This window comes from Linepithema humile, chromosome 4 (genome assembly GCF_040581485.1).
Source record: "Linepithema humile isolate Giens D197 chromosome 4, Lhum_UNIL_v1.0, whole genome shotgun sequence".
NCBI lineage: Eukaryota > Metazoa > Arthropoda > Insecta > Hymenoptera > Formicidae > Linepithema > Linepithema humile.
Genome location: NC_090131.1, coordinates 4,959,361 through 4,979,952, shown reverse-complemented (window position 1 = coordinate 4,979,952; position 20,592 = coordinate 4,959,361). Strand labels below are relative to the sequence as shown.

Below are 20,592 nucleotides of genomic sequence, written 5' to 3'. Positions count from 1 at the left end.
TGTGTCGTGAACAAGTCTCATAATTGGATATTTAAGCCTCATTTGTGACCACTGATCCTGTCATCTTTCCCATCATTCTTATCATTGGCAAGTCAATAACTTACTAATTATTATTATACTTCTAAATCTATAATCTATAATTTTTTTAAACTATGCTTCTAAAATCCCAAGAACGATCATCCACAATTCTGACGATAAGAATTATTTATAGATAAGATATAATGAATAAGAGATAAATATGAGAATGTTATATGCATATAACATGTGTATGACATTTATTTATAACATGTTTTTTTTTAATACAATAGATAATCGACAATTAATGTGCCATATTTAATAAGTATAATCATTTCTTAAAAATAAATGTGTTACACAGTGGACTGTGACAGTGGATGTTACATATATTCTCAATTAGAAATTAAGTCTAAAATATTTATACAAACTTTACTTAGATTACACAATTCTTCCGCGCTGTTTGCAATATAATTTTCTTATTTTCTATATTTTTTTGCGCATTTTGTTTTTTATCAGGTATCGAAATCACATTCTGGTAGCCGAGGTCCTTGACGATAGGATCGCTTTGGATAATCTGTATAAAATTGATAAAAAAATTAATTTTGTATGTTAAAATTTTTTAATTAAACATACTTACAGTTGTTATAATCTTCATGAGACCGATAAGAATCTGGGCAAATAATTGGAGCATTCTTTATGCGATGTGATCCCCATTCATCTTCGTGTGCCTACAAATGTAACGAAAACAATATTAATTTTAGACTAATAATCTTTATGTCTGTTAATTTTGCAGTTTTACGAACGTGCATCTTTTCATATTTTTTTCTTTCATTCTGTTTTCGACGTCTTTTATTTATATAAAACTTTCCCTTCTTTTTTTTAATTCTGTATTTGCTGTCCCATTGCTGATCTCCGTTTTCACTTATATCCTTTATTAACGGTTGTTCTAGGTCTTCCTGTAAAATAAAAAATTATTTTGTATTTTGTTACTGTTATATTTTATGTTTACATATTGCAATATTGAGACAATAATAATTCTACCTCATGTTCAATTGTGCCTTCTTTAGGTACAATACTAGCCATCTTTTTTATGCAGAATTTCTTTTTAGCGCAGCAAATTATCCATAGTAATAGCAAAAATATCGATAGCATCACGCTAAAACTTGCTAAAGTTACCATAACGGCGGAGAAAGAATTCCAGAGCTGTAAAAAACAATTTATTTATATGATATGTAACCATTTATATTGATCTCTTTATATTACTGATGCAGAAAAATTTTACGAAATATTAAAGTTTATAACAATTTACAATTTTATAATATTTTGCAAATTATAATCAATTGCCAGGTGTGTACCATATTATAACAGCCTTTTGTCAATGGATTAGTGCACGTGCGACAAACTCTGGCGCCGTGATTCGGCTGATATGTACCGGGCGGACATTTTTTGCAATGTGAAATACCATCCTCGCTATAAGTGTCCATATTACAAGGAACTGAAAATTTATTTATTTATTTTTTTAATTTACCAATCTAATTCTATGTACCTCGCCCTTTCATACAATAGATAACACACGAATCACATACCACAGCGTGTACCACGAAGACCATATCCAGCTGGACAACTGGAAAACACGCCAATATTGCTGGATTTTTCACCGAACGTATTTGCACCCGTCCTTCCTCTTTTCCATCTTGAGGCCTTTTCAGCAATCGGCACCAATCTCTGTTCGTAATAAGGTAATCTGAAAATAACTATAGTTAAAAAACTCTATAGAGATGCTATCGTGAATAACAGGCCGCAACATTTTTCCTCTAATTCGATAAGATTATAAATATTTTAATTATTTTATGTATAAAGTAATAACTCTTTCATATGTACAGCTTTAATCAAAATATTAATATTTTCTGTGGAAAAATTTAGAATGATAAATGAAATTAATTTGCACTGCAAAAAAATAGAGGATATGTTGCGGTAAAATAAAAAAGTACGTGTATCAACTAACTAGTTTTTCCGAGAAAGATTTGCAAATTCCTACTCAGTACTAGTGAGAGTTTATCCTGAATGGCTTTAAGACATAAGACATTGCAATGTTTGGGATCAACTGTCATTAGTTTGACGATATGCGATGGCACTATCAAAATGTTTACTGTAATCTGTAACAAGAGAATAAGTGTTGTAGATCACAATTGTGAGATTATTTTTTACGTTAATTATAATATAATATTCATATATTATATATTGAAAAAAACGCGTACTTGATTTCGGGTGCAGGTTGGAGGTAACACAAAAGCGTTACAAAGATCCTCCTCGCATATAATGCTATTCAATTTTAACGGAAGATACGTCACCAACACATCCATATCTCGTTCATCGCAAGACCGTATATGGTAACGATTCTCGCCGTATAATATGTATCTCGGTAGCGTGACGACTGTGAACGATTTTTTTTAAATTAGGCAAAGTTAAATGCTGCATCAAGATAACGCTTTAAAATAAATTTTGCTCATAATTAATAATTTACCTTGCAAATGAATCTCGTAAGTGGTTTCCACGGGTTCCTCATTGTCAGGACCCATGTACGTTATGACGCACGTGTAATTTCCCGTGTCTTTCGCATTTACGTTTCGCAATTCCAAATCGCCATTTTCCGCCACGAAACCTACAAACGTGAATTATAGAAAATATTTTTTTTAATTTTAAATTTAATGTTGTATACCGAAAAGCGCAATGCCATCCGTTCTTTTCCACGTATAGCTTGGTCTGCTAATGCTTGACAACCAAGTGATACCATCGCCATCTTGACTGCAGGGTAAATTGAGATTAAGACCGGGTAACGAAATGATATCGTGATCTAAAAAGGGAATAGAAATGTTTTTATATTTTTATTACGGAAAAATTTCAGCAGTAAATATTCGGCAAAAAATTGCAAAATACCGTTTTCGAGTTCCAAATCGCTTTTAAAATCATCTTCCAGCTCTTCTAGTTTGATGTATTTTTGACCCTTCAGGAATTCGGTGTTGTAATGTGACTGTGGAAATTCTTTAGCCTCTTCCATATCGGAATTCATTGAAATCATTATTTTGTCCTGAGTCTCTTTGTATTTATTGCAATTAAGCGCCTTAATTTCGTCTAACGGGAAGCTTGTTTTGTCTAATATAGATTTTATGTCGTTAATTACATTCGTGATATCACAAATGCAATTGAAACAATCGTGGTGTTTTCTTTTATGCGAGATAGATTTATTTTTGTGATCAACAATAACATTTGGATGTGTTACGCTTTTTTTTACGTGAAAATTGTGATTGGCGGTCGTTTTCGCAATCTTTGTTTTATGATGTTTGTCTGAATTTTTTTTATTCGTGATACAGCTATCTGTATAATTTTTGGGAGAATGCAAAGTAACATTTTGTGATTTTTGCGATTTTGCTAATTTTGTTTTATTTTTAATATTTACAGCATCTTTGTGCTTTTCATGTTTTTTCTTTTCCTTAACGCCGCACAACTTACGGCTTCTCGCTATTATTGAACTTTCATTGCCGGCAACGAAAACTGATAGCGGAAACTCGCCAGGTTTCACCATTCTTTTTCGTTCGGAATTCTGCTTATGGTGATTCGATCCGTGCAAGTTGTTTTGCAGATTGTATTTTAACTCTTTCATTGTCGCGCCAGACCATTTTATTCTTAGTTTATTACGCAATGCATTTTTTCTTGTTACATTTTTAAGACTAGTATCTTTCTTTTTTATGTTGTATTTTTTTGTTTTATTGTTATAAGTGTTTTGTTTATGGTTATGTATATTACGTTTTATTTCCGAATCGCTGTGTCTTTCATTTTTTAGAATGACATGGAAACACGTTGTTTTAGTAACTGATAGATCAAAAGTTGTGCTTTTATCAGTCGCGGTATTAGATACTGATGTTTCCGTAACTTTGAAGTCCAGTTCCCAAAATCTTGTACCACCCAAGTGGTATGACGTGATTTTTTCCGTGGGCCATATTTGATCTAACAATTCTGCTTTGCCTTCCGTCATTCTTTTGTTTTTATCTTTATCTAAGAATTTCGTATCGTATGTCAGAGTTGACGTCTCGCGCTCTTCGTAATTCATATAATCTACAGAAATAAAAAATATTAAACAGAAAATTATATATATTGTTAAGTCATAACGCAATAATCTTGTCAAAATAATGTAAATTATATTGTGCACATAATCAACCGTGTTGCGAAATTATAACATAAATTAGTACAAACAAAAAATCTGTAGATATTAAAATGTATTTCAGAATGAGCTGTTTTACTTACTGTCTATCATGTCTTCGATATCATCATTTTCTTCTTCTATTTTTTTTTCTGTTTCCTCTGAAAGTTCATCGTCCTCTTTTAGATCCGCTTCTTCTTCAAGCTCATAGTATGGTGTTGTAATTGTAATTACTGTTAAATCATTCTCATCAGGTTTAGCAGATATTACTTTATGCGTCTCTTCGTTTTCATTGTAGTCGAGTTGCACTACATTTACCGTGTAGAATTCGTCCTCGTCGCTATTTAATTCCTTCTTTTCGGCTATTGCAGTTGTGGCTTTTTGACTTGAAATATTAACTGTATTTTTCGTTGATAAAAATCGGACATTTTTTTTTGTTGCCGAAATATCTCGCTTTTTAATGTTTATTTTGTCATTATTGGAGAATTTTTGTCTTTTTGAAGCAGGAATTAAATTATATTCCAAGAAGGCATTTCTTTTTTCGTATTTTTTACTATGTAATGTCGACTTTGTAGTCGGTTGAAAGAAATTTTTGTAGTGATCGAGAACGCGGCGTTCGTACAAAGAAGTTATATTATAAAAATTATTGATAGCGTTTTCTTGTGCATTAATAATAGCAACGTTTCTTAGAAAAGGTTTTCGTATTTTTTGGTAGATTCTTGTGAAGCTTTTGAAATGTTGCAACGGTTTCGCGGTTTCATTACTCAACCATTCATGATGCAACAGCTGTAAGTTACTGATTTTACGCGTATTCGCTCTTTCTTGTCTCTTTTTTCTAAATCGAAAATCTGACAGATGTTTTGGCTGCCTGAATTCTCTCGTTCTTTGAAAAGCAAGAGGCTTCCTGCTTAATCTACCGACTGGCTTCTCCTTCTCATTTTTCTCAGGAAAATATGGCAGGCAAATCTTTTTAGTGACAATACCTCTTCTTATTTTATCCGAAGGAATCGTCGTATTCTCCAAAACATTTAAGCATATCCTTTTTGTCACGATTTTCTCTTCTTCCAATGGCGTGGTCGCTTTTTCTTCGACGCCTTCCACTTTCGTAGTTTTATATCGAGATGTTGTGGTGCGATTTTCTTTCTTTTCGGTTATAGCGAGCGTTGTTACTTCGAGTTTTGCGGTGGTCTTTTCAATCGGTGGCACCGGCGTGGACAAACTCGTCGGCACAGTCGATTTCATGGATGATCTGTCAATCATTTCTTCTTCGAATTCTTTCATATATTTCTCAAATTCTAATATATCTTTCTTTAGCTTTTTCTCTCTTTCCAACAATATCCTCTCTCTCTCCTCTAATTCACGTTCTCTCTTGCGCAATTCTTCCTTCAACCTTTCTATCTCCTCGTATTCTGTTTCTGTGCTAATAGCCAAAGTAGTTGTGCTGGTAAACAACAATGCTGGCGACGTGAATGAAGGTTCACTCACGTAAATTGTTCCATAACTTGTGTACGTTTCCTCGATAGAATACGGAGTAGTGGCTTCGATCGAAGTTATGCTGATTCCATATAAATCCGTAATTGATGTAGTGATATACGGCGTAAAAATTATGTAATCCGTAACACGCGTTTTCTCCAGCTCTTCTGTAATGTACGTGCTTCTTTCTGTAGTATAAAGTACAGCTAGTTCTTCTGTCTCCGTTGTGACGTATGTCGTGCTTTCTTCTGTAGTTATTTGCTCTATTATCTCCGCAGTATATGTTGCAGGTGTAATTTCCTCTGTACTGTAAAATGGAGTTGAAATCGTAATAATTTCAGGTAAACTTATCGTGGCGAGAGCAGACGAGATCTCAATCTCTGTAGAAGTCGATGCAGTTAAATTTTCTGTGCTAACAATATGGATGAGAGTTGTCAGATTAGTAACAGCAGTCGTGACGTAGCCGGCGATTGTGCTAGTAATATTCTCCATTTCTCCTTTTTCGCGTATCATTTGCGAGCGTTCTTCCTTTTCTCTGTCCCACTGTCGTTCTCTCTCTTTTAGTCTTTCTTCTCTCTCTGCCATTTCTCTCTCGTGTTCCTTGAGGCGATCGAGCTGTTGTAGCAACTGATCTCTCTGTGCGACACTCGTCGTAATAAATTCAAATTTAGTTTCGGAAGCGATAAACGGCGTGATATATTCTTCTTCCGTAATTAGCATCGCCGTTGTTGCCCGAGTGGTGCTTTCATATCCGGTTTCAATGGCAGTTTCCCGAGATGCGGGACTTGCGATTGTTACGTGCACTTCGACGGCTTCCTTTTCCGATAACGTAGTCAGCAAGGACGAGACGAAGAAGGAAGTTTCCACAGTAACTCTAGTCTCCGTCAAAATTCGCTCCGAAGTCGTAATTCTCTCGATCTCCGGAATCTCTTTAGGTTTCGTCACGAATTTCGGCAGAGTCAAATTACGCGTCGTTTCTGTCGAAGACTCTAACGTGGATTCTGTACTCTCTGTGTACTCGGGAGAGACTGTTGGATATTCAAGCGGTAAAGGTTTCGTCGTAATTTCAAACACCGTGGAAGAGGGAAGACTGTACTCTTCGGTGGAGCCGAAAGTCGGGCTTGTCGTTGACTTTTCCACTTCGCTCGCGATTGATGCCGTGGATTCGGTTTCCACTTCGCTCGTCGTCGTATTTTCAGCAATAATTGACGTTTTCAAGGTAGAAGTAACTTCTTCTTCAACGTATGTATAAGGCGTGCTTGAAATATTCAAGGTGTAAGCAGCGCTCGTCGAGTACGTTGTAAACTTGGAAATCTTGGTTTCGTACAAAGACACCGTCGTAACTTTCTCATAAAACGGACTCGTGGATCCTTCTTCTGCTTTCGTATATTTTACTGTGCTCAAAATTTCTTCCTTCGTCGTAGTTTCGTACTCTTCATAATCGAACCACTCGCCTGTCGGTATTTCCTTATCGTAGTCTTCATATTCTTCATATTGCGGCCCCTGCGCTATGTAATATTCTGTTTCGATTTCCGGCATTCTTTCAGCGCTTGCTGCCGAAGTCGAAATAGCGAGAGGAGTTGTTATTTCGGTAAATAGTGTTGTAGAACTTTCTGTAGTATATACTAGACTTTCAGTTGTAAACTCTTCTGTCTCCGGCAATTCGAAAAATGGGGTAAATGTCACAGTAACTTCCGTCGTCGTCATATATTCTGGTTTTTCAGTAGTCGACAATGCTACAGCAATCGTTGTTATTAAACTTGTCTCCACAGTTTCTGTAGTAATTTCTGGCAAAGTTGCGGAAATCGTTATTGCTGGCACTAAACTGATGCTCGTCTCTGTTGTCGATGTTGTGCTTTTTTCAGTAGAAAAAATGGCTGTCGATATTATAGTGATTTTTTCGATAGTAGTCCAATTTGTACGTTCTTCTTTTGTAAACTCAATTGTAGTCGAAATCATCGTTGTCTCTTCTTCCGTGCTTGCTTCATATGTTTCTAATGGAGATATTGTACTTGTGGGCATCGTACTTTCAGTAATCTGCGTTGAAAGAGTTGTGGAAATTACGGTAGGAGTAGTTTCATAAGAAGTTGTCTCGGTGGCTATCACGATGGGTGTCGCGATTGGAATTTTCGTGAGAGAAGGCGTCGTTATTGTACTTTCATAAATCTCCGTTGTGATCGTACTAATATTTGTACTAAAAACCGTCGCATTCTCCAAGATAGATGATGTGGTGAGGACCATTTCAGTCGTAGATACTGCTGTAGAGGTTAATAATTCTTTCGTTGTTTTAAAGAATGTAGAAGAAATCGTAGTACACGGCGTTTCGCTTAACGTTATATTCGCAATTAGCGGTGATAGCGTTGTCGTTGTTGATTCTAATGACATAACGGGAACTGTGGTTTTAAAAGAAACCGTTGTAACAGGTGTTATCGAAAAAGCTGAGGTGCTCGCGATTGTGGTAAAAATCGTGGGCGTGATTGATGTAAATTCTTTTGTTGGAAACTTTGTTGTCACGGTTGATATTGTACTTTCAATTGAAAAAGACGTCGTAATATAAATGCTCGTTATTGTCGGAGTTTCCATAATCGTTGAACTTTCGGTGGTCACTGGAATTTCGATAATTGTTTGAGTTTTAGCCATTGGTGAAGTTTGAATAATTATCGGCGTTTCGGTAATTGTTGGAGTGCTAATAATTGTTAAAATTTCGGTAGGTGTTGGAGTTTTGGTTATTGCAGTTTCTGTAATTATTGGAGTTTCGCTGGTAGTCGATATTTCGCTGATCTTTGGAGATTCGGTAGTTGTTTTAGTAGGCGTTAGAATTTCGATTGTTGTGGTTGTTGTTTCGATATATGTTTCACTTTCGGTGATTGTAGCAATTTTTGTAATTGTTGGATATTTGCTAGTTGTTGATGTTTCACTAATTATTGTACTTTCAATAGTAGTTGAAATTTCAGTAGTTGTCGAAAGTTCGGTAATCGTTGAAGTTTCTGTTGGCGTTAAAGTTTCAGTTGTCGAAATTTCGGTAGTTGTTACATTTGTAGGTATTAATGTTCTTGTAATTATCGTAGTTTCTATAGTTGTTGGAATTTCAATAGTTGTTGAAAGTTCGGTGATCGTTGGAATTTTAGTTGGCGTTAAAGTTTCGGTTGTCGAAATTTCGGTAGTTGTTACATTTGTAGGCATTAATGTTTTTGTAATTATTGTACTTTTAATAGTCGTTGAAATTTCAGTAGTTGTCGAAAGTTCGGTAATTGTTGGAGTTTCAGTTGGCGTTAAAGTTTCGGTTGTCGAAATTTCGGTAGTTGTTACATTTGTAGGCATTAATGTTTTTGTAATTATTGTACTTTTAATAGTCGTTGAAATTTCAGTAGTTGTCGAAAGTTCGGTAATTGTTGGAGTTTCAGTTGGCGTTAAAGTTTCGGTTGTCGAAATTTCAGTAGTTGTTACATTTGTAGGTATTAATATTCTTGTAATTGTCGTAGTTTCTATAGTTGTTGGAATTTTAGTAGTTACCGAAGGTTTGATAGTAGTTAGAGCTTTAGTAGGTTGTTCAGTTGTTAGAATTTTGGCAGTTGTTAGATTTCTAGGCATTAAGGTTCTGATAATTGTTATAGTTATTGGGACTTTACTAGTTTTTGCTGCAACTGTTGAAGTTTTGGTAACTGTCGGTGTTTCAATAGACGTTAGAATTTTGGTAATTGTTGTACTTTTTCCAGTCGTTGAAATTTCAATAGTTTCGGTAGTTGCAGTGGTTTTTATTGTTGTTGAAATTTCGGTGGTTGTTGGAATCTCGGTGATTGTTGGGGTTTCTGTAGCTGTCATTTCGTCCGCAGTTATAGTTTTTTCAATCTGCGTAACCGGACTCTCTTCCTCCGGTGTCGAAGCGGTTACTTCAGCTTCCGTGCTTGAAATCGTTTCTGTTTTTTCTGAAATTGTAAGTGAGCTTACGCTTGTTGGTGTGGCAGATCTTGTAGTAATAATTTCGCTTGTAATTGTCGAGGTTTTAATCGTACTCTCAGTCTTTGCAGTTACATTAATCGTAGTGAGTACTTCTGTAATGGCAGTTTTCAGTTCTTTCGGAATAGTTCCACTAGTCACTTCTTTTATAGATGTGGTTTTATTCTCTTTGACAACTGAAGTAATTTTTTCTTCCATTTTTGTAGCATTCGTTGGGACGTGAGTTGCGAATGTTACAATTCGCGTCGAAAACGGCGTCACGTCTTCCATTTCCGTTTCTATTCTCGTTATATACGTAATCTTACTCGCTTCGTGCAAAGTTGTACGGCCACTCAAAGCAGTTGTAGATTTTATCGTTGTTACTATAATGACTCTTTCGGTTACAGAAATAGTTTCGCCTATCGACGTTGTAGTTTGCGGTCTTTCTGTAATTGCCGGAGGTTTTAAAGCTACGGTAGGAGTTGTAACTTGAACGGTCGATTTTGTTTCTACGGTCGTTTCTAATGTCGCAGTTGAAAGTGTATATAAAGATGTGCTCGTTTCAGTAAGAAGACTTCGTGTTAATTCCATTGCCAATGTCGCTGATGTAATTATTGTTTCTTTTTCAGTCGTCTCTTTGATTGATATTTTAGTAACTGCAGGAATCGTAATTCTCAAAGTAATATCTGTCATGCCTTCCAAAAGCGGAGTCAACAGCATGGCAGATTCGGTTATAAATTTTTCGGTTATCGGAATTACGCCGGATATCTCGGTTATTTCAGTAGGATATACGATAGCTGATATCGTAACTGCTTTCTCAGTCGTGATTTCATTAAATAATATCGCATCCTCATCGATGGAAAGAGTCGTTGATTCTGTATAAAATAGCAGCGTAGTTGGCATCGTTACGATAAAAGCACTCGGCGACTCTGTCACCGATGCAGTTTCCAAAATTTCAGAAATTATCGCCGCAGTTGTCATTTCAATTAATGTACTAACAGTAAACGGATATTCAACTGTTGTATGCCAAATTAATGTCTCTGTAGACGTTTCGATTTCCGCCACGCTGCGTGTTGTTTCTTCAAAAATAATTTCCGATACGACGCCAGTTGCGATTCTTTCCTTCATAGCAGTCGTAGTTTTTTCCGTATAATCATGCCAGGATGTGACGTTTCCTTCATCCTCGTAATCCTCATATATTCCCGTGTAATCATGCGTGTCGTAATCTTCGCCGTAGTATTCAAAGTCAGAAGCCGTTATGAACTCGTACTCAGTCGCTTCTGGAGATTCTTGTCCCGCAATTGTCGAAACGGTGGTTGATGGTTCTTTAATAAAATACGGCAAGGATGTCGTAGTTGCGAAAAATTCTGTTGTTGTAAACACGAGCAGTGATTCCGTTACATTCCGCGCGGTAACAACTGTCGGATATTCCACTCGAGGTTTCTTTGTCACGTCCAACAATCCAAGTATTTCTTGGTAAGCCGTCATTTCCTTGTGAGATGGCGGATCAATGGAAGACAATTTTTCCGCCATGTCAGAACTATTTGTTTCTTTCTGCATTGCTCTCTTACGTTGCGCCGCGTTTCGTTTGTTATTTGATAAGAAATATGCTTGATCATCCTTTTTCGTGGATATATTCGAAAATGATTTCTTCCCCGACAAAGAAAGCCTGTTTAAAAAATTACTTTTGCTCGATACATTACTTTTTATCAAACGCGACAATGTTAAAATAGGTATCGTTGTGTGCGTTATTTTTCCAAATCTGGGTTTCGTAAATTGTCGAGCTGACTTAACTTTCTGCGCTCCGTAGTTTTTTGTTAAGGATTTTAAGTTTCTATTAAATCTCAAATGAGACATTCTGCGTCTTTCAACGTCGCCTAATTTGGGAAACTTTTTCTCATTTAACTTTCTTTTTATAAGAAAGTTTCTACGACCGTTCTGTATTTTTAAGCTTTTAGTCGAGCTTCCACGTTTGTACAATGGTGTTGTTAATTTATTTAAAAACAAAAAATTTGTTCTTTTCTTTAATTCTACATCACTGATTGCTTGATCTGCAACAATTTCGCTTTTGATTTTAATTCGTCTGTTGCTCAAAAATTGATTGTTGAAGAAATTAGAATTGTAATGATGTGAATTATTCAATGCCTTTGCAATATTCATAGTTTTTCTTTTTTTACTGCCTTTTTTTATTTTCGTTAATCTAACAATGTTTTTTTTATCGCAAAGTTTGCTTTGCACCTTGCTGATACTCTGATTGACTAATTCGACGGCGCTTAACAATTTTTGCAAATCTGAGGACAATGGTTTAAGTGCCATTAATAAAGTGCGTGGGTTTGCATTAAACTGCTTTTTCTTTAACGGCCATTTATTAGCATCAGATATTGTGTGATTTTCAGCATTAAGGAACAAATTCATTCTAGTGGTATAATCATTAAATAACGTTTCATCGATCAATTTATTATTAAAAGCGTTAATATGAGTCGATTGTTTATCATTATTTATACTCGGAGTCAAAATTATAAATTTCTTATTATCTGTAATTATATCTTGATTATTTAAAATATTTTCATCATTATTAGTAAAAAAATATGTAGTATTCGAAAAGAAATTATTATCTTTGATTGCGGACTCGTCAAAAACAGACTCGCATTGTGTCGAAAATTCCATAAGATTGATTTTATCATCTTTCCTCCTTTTTGTTGAAAATTCAGAGGTTTCTTCTGCACTTTGCGATATGTCAAATATTTTTTTATCAACACTAGTTGAATACATTCCCGCAGTGATTGGTGCATCTATATTATAATCCAACGTGTCAAAAGTACTTCGAAAGTCCATAGTTGTGATTTCAACACCGAACTCGTTATATCCCAAAGAGTTTTCCGACTGAAACTGATTTATTTTGCTCAATTTTACAGCCGATAAAATGTTAGGTTGGCGGTTATTTATATCTTTCTTAAAATACGAAGTTGCATCGTAACAAGGCATCTCAAAGGAAGTTGATGATGATAGAAGCGAATCTATTTCACCGTCGAAATTAATATCGCTATCCGTAGGAGAAGTGTTTTCATAATCTGGAACACTATGAATAATTTGTTCGTGGGATATTTCAGGCGCAAGGTCGATTAAATTCGGATGAGTTTGAAAGCCGATAGTCGGATACAAAATGTTAGGATACGACGGTGGTATTGAATTTTCCGCAGGACTCGTCTTTTCTTCAAAGACGCGATGATCGGGATACAAATAATTCGCATTATGATCAGTTAAGTGATAATTGTTGAAATATTTCCGACGATACGCTTTGCCTGCATCCTTTATATCGTGATGAAGATGCGCTTTAAATAAAAGCATGGCAGGTGTTGCGTTATCTTTATTTTTTTCTACTGATTTGTCAGAGATAATTATTCTATCTGTGTCTATTCGAGGACTATCTTGAATGTTTTTCAAGACGTACAAGTTTTTAGAAATTGGTACTAGCAGAAATCTTCTACTCGGTCTTGTTGAACGATAATCGGATGAGTCTCCTTTATTTGGGCTTGAAATGCCTTTTTTATATCCACCATATCGCCATTGAAATCCTTGAGATTTACTAAAATTCGACGAAATATCAGTAGAAAGAGGATATACAGGAAGTAGTATTTTAGTATTCAATTTTTTAAAAGCGGGTCTTGCGGATTCAATTCCGAGTTTTGGATCTGTGATTTTGTAAAATACTAAATTTTTATCAAATATATTTTTGTTGGATAACTTTTGCAAATCTGGATATTTAAAAAGAATTGTTTTGTTGACGGAGCGATCGGAATTCTTTAACTGCGACGGCAGCTTCGTAGACATGAACGACGATTGATTAATTACTTGTGCAATCGTCGTTTGCTTCAAATTAACTGTAGCAATCGTTGACTCCGGGACTTGCCAAATCGGGTGTCTTTGTAATCTTGCCATATTCGATGAAACGTTCTCTTCATCGATATCATCATTCTGATGACGCGCGATTTTGCTCAGTTTTTTCGCACGTCTCTTCTTCCTTCGCAGATTTCGTTTTACTCGCGCTAAATTTTTTTTGTTCTGCGAAAAACCGTCTATTCGATTCACTAATAACGTTTGCCTGCTATGCCTGTTTATTTTCTGAATTATTTCGTCGTCGACAGGTTCAGATATTCTACCTTGTGTTATTTTACTTTTCTGTCTGAAAATATGCTTCACGCTGTTTCCTACAGGTATTTAAAAAAAGAGAAATGGGAGATTACGAGCAAAATTGTTGCGAAAATAATTATCATTTGTATTACGACAAAAATCTTAACGCTTGATAGAAAAACATTTCGAAAAAAAGAGAGAAATTTATTTCATGAAGTAATTATTTCATAATTTGTTTAAGCAATTACCTAGCATAGTCCTGGTTGTATCCCGACCATCCGCAATTCTTGCCACATAAGCCACAATGTAAAATACGACGAGAAGGATAATTCGCATAGCGTCATATCACGGGCATCCTTAGAAGCGGTCGTGTGTATCGTCGCCGCTATTTCGTACGAATCTTCCATGGAGCATTAAACAATGCGTCACGGAAATACTGTCACGGAAAAGCAATGCTTGCATTGGCATGAAGTTTATAAAATTCGTGTGGATTGACAGAAGCAATGTCGATAATTGACAAACGCGAGAGGGAACGTTTTAGGCCCGTATTCAGATAGTATTTCATATTTATTAATTATTTCATTATCAGCTACGCTCGCTGATTAATATTTTATTTTTCCTTCTTTACACAATTTTTTCCTTCCTAAGAAAGAATAATTTTTACTCTCTTGATTCCCTAATTTTTATTTCTAAAATAGTCTTGTTTATATTTTATGTCATTTATCATGAAACATCATCGCGTCTCGTGCTAAATTTTATCATCAAATAGAGCAAAGCCATTTGTGTAAATTAAACAACAAAAATAGATAATGATCGGTTTTATTTCTGATCTTCCTGCTTTCTATCACTTCCTGCTGTGAACGCTACAGGATGTTGAACGTATCCGTGCGATAATATTCGTGCTATATCTTTGTCATTCGCTTATACATTATAATACAAAATAGCAAAATACTTTAAATATTGCAAAACGCATTAGGTAACTTTACTGGCATTTATTGAAATTATTCTTTCTTTTTATCGCAATAAAATGAATCTTTATGAATCTCTATATCCCCTCTCATGGGTACACCTTGTCGTGGTGGGAGGGCTCAGTACCCAGATGGTTTATCCAGAAGGGGAAGCTAACGTACCCTGACACAACATTGCGAGTCGAGCAATGGCTCTTATGTGGCAAGCGCATGTATAATGCGTTAAAGGTGCCATTATAGCCATTGGGCTTTAGTGGATCATCTTTAATTATCTTTATTTATTATTTGATATTTTAATATTATAATAATTGTTTATGCTTTACAACGCAAATAATTTCAATTTTTTCAATCAAATTTAATTCAAGTTTTTGATATTTATTAAAGAATTAGATCTTTCTTAATGCATATAAGTATTTTGAGAAATAATTGAAAAATTTAATACGTATAATATTTTTCTTTATAAAATGTTAATTATGATTAACTCACTACTAATCTAAACTCGATTTTGTATTTTACAGATCAATTCCGCTTTTGTTCGTTGCGCACGATTGACATCGAGAAATTATCGTATTCGCCTTCGGGCTTTTTGATTAAATTTTCTGGCGACGTCGGGAATGCCGTTTAAAGTGTCGCGCGATTTTTATCTTCGAAAATGCACGCGTGCAATGCCTGCGTCGCGTGTGAGTATTTGAATTGTTGTAAAAACTATTCGCGTCCCGTGTGAGTGCCTTGAAAAACTGCGTGGACTGCGAAGACTGAGAGGAGGAGGAAGCTGAGGAGGAGCATCAGGCGCCGGCGGAGCAACTTTAAGGTAAGTGATTATTTGTTATTTTTTAAGTAATAATGTGAAACTCTTTTTGTTCTTTATTGTTGTACTGCAAGTCACACACATTATTAATTATTTTTTCACATATAACATTAAAAAAATTATTTATAGTTACAATTTAATTTTTATTTTGTGATAAAATGTATTATTTATATATAATTATATTTATAATATTGACATATTATACTTTTTAATAATATATTTGCATTATATTTGTATTATATTAGAAAGATAGATACAAAAATGTTAGATTATAGAAAAAGGTTAGATATTACATGAATTTATTTAAAATTTTGAAATATGTAAAATATAATACCGGTGGTTATAATACTAAAAAAGCAGATTAAGTGAAATGAAGCAAATTTCAATTTTTGATAAGGTCACAAACGAACTGTCAGTAAAAGGAACCGATTGAAACTAAAATATTTATATTGTATTTGATAAAATATTTATCTTTTACACTGATCATCTCTATCAGCTCGCACTGAAATAGTTTGATAAAATTGGCAAACACTCGCTCATTTCCACCTTCTGGTAATTAAATATTCTCTCTCTCTTTTCTAATATATATATATATATATATATAAAACTTTTTAATTTTATTTATTTTCTATAATTTAGTCTAACAGCAAAATAATACGATAGAAATATCCTTCTGAGATCGCGACAATTTAAATATTATTTTGCTGAGACGCGGTTGCCCATTAATCGATCGATATAACACTTGCAGCAATTCGACAGACAGTTTTTCTCACAAATTAATATTCACGAAACAATTTCTAGGGTGTGAATGCGAGTGCGAAATCGCCGCTTTTTAGTGCAGCGTATTTTATTGCAACATATAAAGGAGGATGTTAAAAATAGGTCGATTTTGGCCCATGGTGTGGAACCAAAACTACAAATGGTTTCCCCGCTGTCTAGAGGAAAACAGACTTTACCAGTGATTCTACTCTATAAAATCTATAAAAAACCATTTATAATTTTGGTTCCACACCATGGGCCAAAATCGACCTATCTTTAACATCTTCCTTATAATATCTAATTATCAATATGGCAGCGCTGTCAGAGCGATCATTGACGTCGTACGGTCAGAGAATAGCCGCCCAATCATTCCCTTGCTTCAGTATAAATTCCATGCAATTATTCTATCTGTGTCACACAGACACGTCTCCTGCAACAGAAATTATGATATCTAATTGTCAATATAGCAGCGCTGTCAGAGCGATCTTTGACGTCGTACGGTCAAAGAATAGCCGCCCAATCATTCCTTTGCTTCAGTATAAATTCCATGCAATTATTCTATCTATGTCACACAGACACGTCTCCTGCAACAGAAATTATGATATCTAATTGTCAATATGGCAGCGCTGTCAGAGCGATCTTTGACGTCGTACGGTCAAAGAATAGCCGCTCAATCATTCCCTTGCTTCAGTATAAACTCCTTGCAATTAAAATATCTGTACCACACAGACGCGTCTCCTGCAACAGAAATTATGATATCTAATTGTCAATATGGCAGCGCTGTCCAAGCCATAATTGACGTCGTACGGTCAGAGAATAGCCGCCCAATCATTCCCTTGCTTCAGTATAAACTCCATGCAATTATTCTATCTCTAACAGAGAGACGCATCTCATGCAACAGAAATTATAATATCTAATTGTCAATATGGCAGCGCTGTCAGAGCGATCATTGACGTCGTACGGTCAGAGAATAGCCGCCCAATCATTCCTTTGCTTCAGTATAAATTCCATGCAATTATTCTATCTGTGTCACACAGACACGTCTCCTGCAACAGAAATTATGATATCTAATTGTCAATATAGCAGCGCTGTCAGAGCGATCTTTGACGTCGTACGGTCAAAGAATAGCCGCTCAATCATTCCCTTGCTTCAGTATAAACTCCTTGCAATTAAAATATCTGTACCACACAGACGCGTCTCCTGCAACAGAAATTATGATATCTAATTGTCAATATGGAAGCGCTGTCCAAGCCATAATTGACGTCGTACGGTCAGAGAATAGCCGCCCAATGATTCCCTTTCTTCAGTATAAACTCCATGCAATTATTCTATCTCTAACAGAGAGACGCATCTCATGCAACAGAAATTATAATATCTAATTGTCAATATGGAAGCGCTGTCCAAGCCATAATTGACGTCGTACGGTCAGAGAATAGCCGCCCAATGATTCCCTTTCTTCAGTATAAACTCCATGCAATTCTTATATCTGTGCCACAGAGACGCGTCTCATGCAAGAGAAATTATAATTTCAGAGCTATCATTGACAATTAGATATTATAATTTCTGTTGCATGAGATGCGTGTCTGTGGCACACATATGAGAATTGCATGGAGTTTATACTCAAGCAAGGGAATCATTGGACGGCTATTCTCTGACCGTACGACGTCAAAGATTGCTGTGATAGCGCTGTTATATTGACAATTAGATATTATAATTTCTGTTGCAGGAGACGCGTCTCTCTGGTAGAGATATTTTAATTGCATGGAGTTTATACTGAAGCAAGGGAATTATTGGGCGGCTATTCTCTGACCGTACGACGTCAAAGATCGCTGTGATAGCGCTGCTATATTGACAATTAGATATTATAATTTCTGTTGCAGGAGACGCGTCTTTCTGGCATAAATATAAGAATTGCATGGAGTTTATACTGAAGGAAGGGAATGATTGGGCGGCTATTCTCTGACCGTACGACATCAATGATCGCTCTGACAGCACTGCCATATTGACAATTAGATATTATAAGGAGGATGTTAAAGATAGGTCGATTTTGGCCTATGGTGTGGAACCAAAACTACAAATGGTTTCTTATAGATTTTATACAGTAGAATCACGTGGTAAAGTCTGTTTTTCTGTAGACAGCAGGGAAACCATTTGTAGTTTTGGTTCCACACCATGGGTCAAAATCGACCTATTTTTAACATCCTCCTTTCTGAAGTCACATTTAATCCAAATTAATGCTAACAATATTCTTAATCTTGTCGAATAAATTATATTTACGATTTTTATAAAACAGTTAAATAAAAAATAATTATATAAAAATAAATAAATGCTAAAAAATGTTTTAGAATACTTATTATATATTTTTTCATAAAAGCAGTGAAACGAATACATATTTTGACATGTGAACATATTAAGTGGTAAAAAATAGTGTGCAAAAATATGTATAATACTACATGTACATATATTTGTACAACTGATTTTTTATATATTATATATAAGTGTATGAATGAATAGAGATGAAACAAAAAATTCTCTATATATTAACTATATTTAGAGAATAATAAAGTTATATATAATATTTTAATCAACTCCTTGACTTTTTTTCTCAAACCTTGCGACTTTATTTTTTAATAATATTGTTACATAACAATTATTTTAATGTCTCTTTTTGTAGTATTTTAATTGATATATATATTATTATCATTGTATTGAATACATGATGGTAAAGTAAGATAAAGATGCATTGACTAACTGTAACAAACATATCTTCATCTTGACGTTCTCAAATATGACATCTGAAATGTATTATATAATATAAAATTTTTTATACCGTAGCAAAACACTGTAATGATGCTATAAACATTCCACCGACATTTAGCCCAAAAAGTTTGTTGCCTCTTTGCAAGATCAGCAGTATTAGTTTTTGCGTATGAGTAGAAGTTATGTACCATCGGATATTATATCTATCATATAATAAATCTCAATAATTATATCTATATTGATATTTGCGTATTGTATAAATCTTTACTTTTATTATTACGGATTTTTAAAGCGTTATGAATATGCAACGTAAATATATATCTTACGCAGTGACAAATATGTGGTTATTATGATTTATAATTTCTTGTCCAATAAAATTGGCTAAAAACATGTATAAACCATTGATAAATGTAATTATAGCAAGCATAAAAAGTTTCTCAATATTATGTGTAGAAGTTATGATCTGAAAAACCTAATACACAAATTTTAGTATTGAGATTAATTTTTCTGTAAACTTAATTTATATAAATTAAAATTTATACTACAATATATATATGATATAATCATCATAACTATAACTTAAATTATAAAAAAATATTTGCAAATATAAAAACTATTTTTGGCAGGCTTTTTTGATAAAAATATGTATAACATGTGTAATAATAGGAAACACAGTTGTAATATAATGTCGTACAAAATATGCCAATGAAAACGACATTATTGTTTTTTAAAAAGTATTATACAATTTGTTTAGATATCTATTTACTTTTAAATGAAAACTATTTACTACTAAATAAAAAATAGAACTTACCTCAAAAATATTGAAGCTCAAACTAATCACTCCGAACATTATTAATAACATGAATGACATCTCAAATTCAGTTATCAAATATTTAGAGAACCTTTAGCAACAAGAAGTTTTATTGTATATATGTATATATATACATACATTATTAGTTTAGAAATATTATAGATAAATACCGACATCATAGCTTTGCGATGTATATCTACGGCACGAACTATCCGTTTGTGAATTATTTTTTTATTGGGCAGAATGATATCTTGTAGTGTATGAATTTGTATTGCATGTTCGATGCGATAACTGCAAATTTACAAAATATGTTAATTCTATCAATTCTATCTATATGACATTTATACTTTATTCCGAGAAATTTTCAATGGACCTACATATGTACTTTATTCATTTGCTTAAAGATTTATTGATCTTTCTGAATATTTGTTTTGGAAAAAGAGAACTTTTAAATTAATATGAAACAAACTATAGTTAAATATAATTTGGTAGCTCTTCTATTTATGTAGTCAATTATTTAAGATATTTATATAGTTGGCATACTGTTTTTGCAATTGTTTTAACTAAAAATTATAATTATATTAACTAAAAAGTTATTTTTCATTAAAACTTAATATTTATCATTTTACCTAGCAATTCTAAACATTCCACAGGCATGTTGTAAAAATGCAATAAGCATTGCTCCTGTTGCTAACAGAGCAACTAAGCCTATGCAGAGTCCTGCAGTTGAATG

At 34.2% G+C, this 20,592-nt stretch overlaps 1 protein-coding gene and 1 long non-coding RNA gene across 3 annotated transcripts; both read right to left on the bottom strand.

Moving 5' to 3' along the window:
* Positions 1–185: 185 nt before the first annotated feature.
* Positions 186–10,363, bottom strand: LOC105671871 (mucin-2-like). Of its 2 annotated transcripts, XM_067353570.1 has the most exons (12): positions 4,318–10,363; positions 2,953–4,128; positions 2,735–2,869; positions 2,540–2,677; positions 2,274–2,449; positions 2,021–2,171; positions 1,602–1,769; positions 1,371–1,510; positions 1,057–1,218; positions 819–971; positions 653–743; positions 186–589 (listed from the first exon to the last, which is right to left on the bottom strand). In XM_067353570.1, the coding sequence occupies exons 1-12, from the start codon at positions 10,340–10,342 to the stop codon at positions 528–530; spliced, it is 8,577 nt and encodes a 2,858-aa protein (XP_067209671.1). In that variant the 5' UTR covers positions 10,343–10,363; the 3' UTR covers positions 186–527. The 2 variants fall into 2 exon arrangements, with proteins under 2 accessions (XP_067209671.1, XP_067209672.1); XM_067353571.1 differs by lacking the exons at positions 186–589; positions 653–743; positions 819–971 and having other exon boundaries at positions 1,080–1,218; positions 1,602–1,759.
* An 8,141-nt stretch (positions 10,364–18,504) lies between these two features.
* On the bottom strand, positions 18,505–20,590 carry LOC136999462 (uncharacterized). The gene is made up of 6 exons (XR_010889844.1): positions 20,489–20,590; positions 20,030–20,150; positions 19,860–19,950; positions 19,375–19,429; positions 19,161–19,251; positions 18,505–19,083 (listed from the first exon to the last, which is right to left on the bottom strand). It is a non-coding gene; the product is annotated as an uncharacterized lncRNA (long non-coding RNA).
* Between the last annotated feature and the right edge of the window lie 2 nt (positions 20,591–20,592).

What these genes read in the sequence shown, in the direction of transcription:
- LOC105671871 (XM_067353570.1), bottom strand. Translation starts at nt 10,342, where the DNA reads ATGCTGTTGACTCCGCTTTTGGAAGGCATGACAGATATTACTTTGAGA. An exon ending in AATCTTTCTCGGAAAAACTA is followed by an intron (nt 1,770 to 2,020) that starts GTTAGTTGATAC and finishes TTTTAACTATAG; the next exon opens with TTATTTTCAGATTACCTTAT. An exon ending in AAAAATATGAAAAGATGCAC is followed by an intron (nt 744 to 818) that starts GTTCGTAAAACT and finishes TTACATTTGTAG; the next exon opens with GCACACGAAGATGAATGGGG.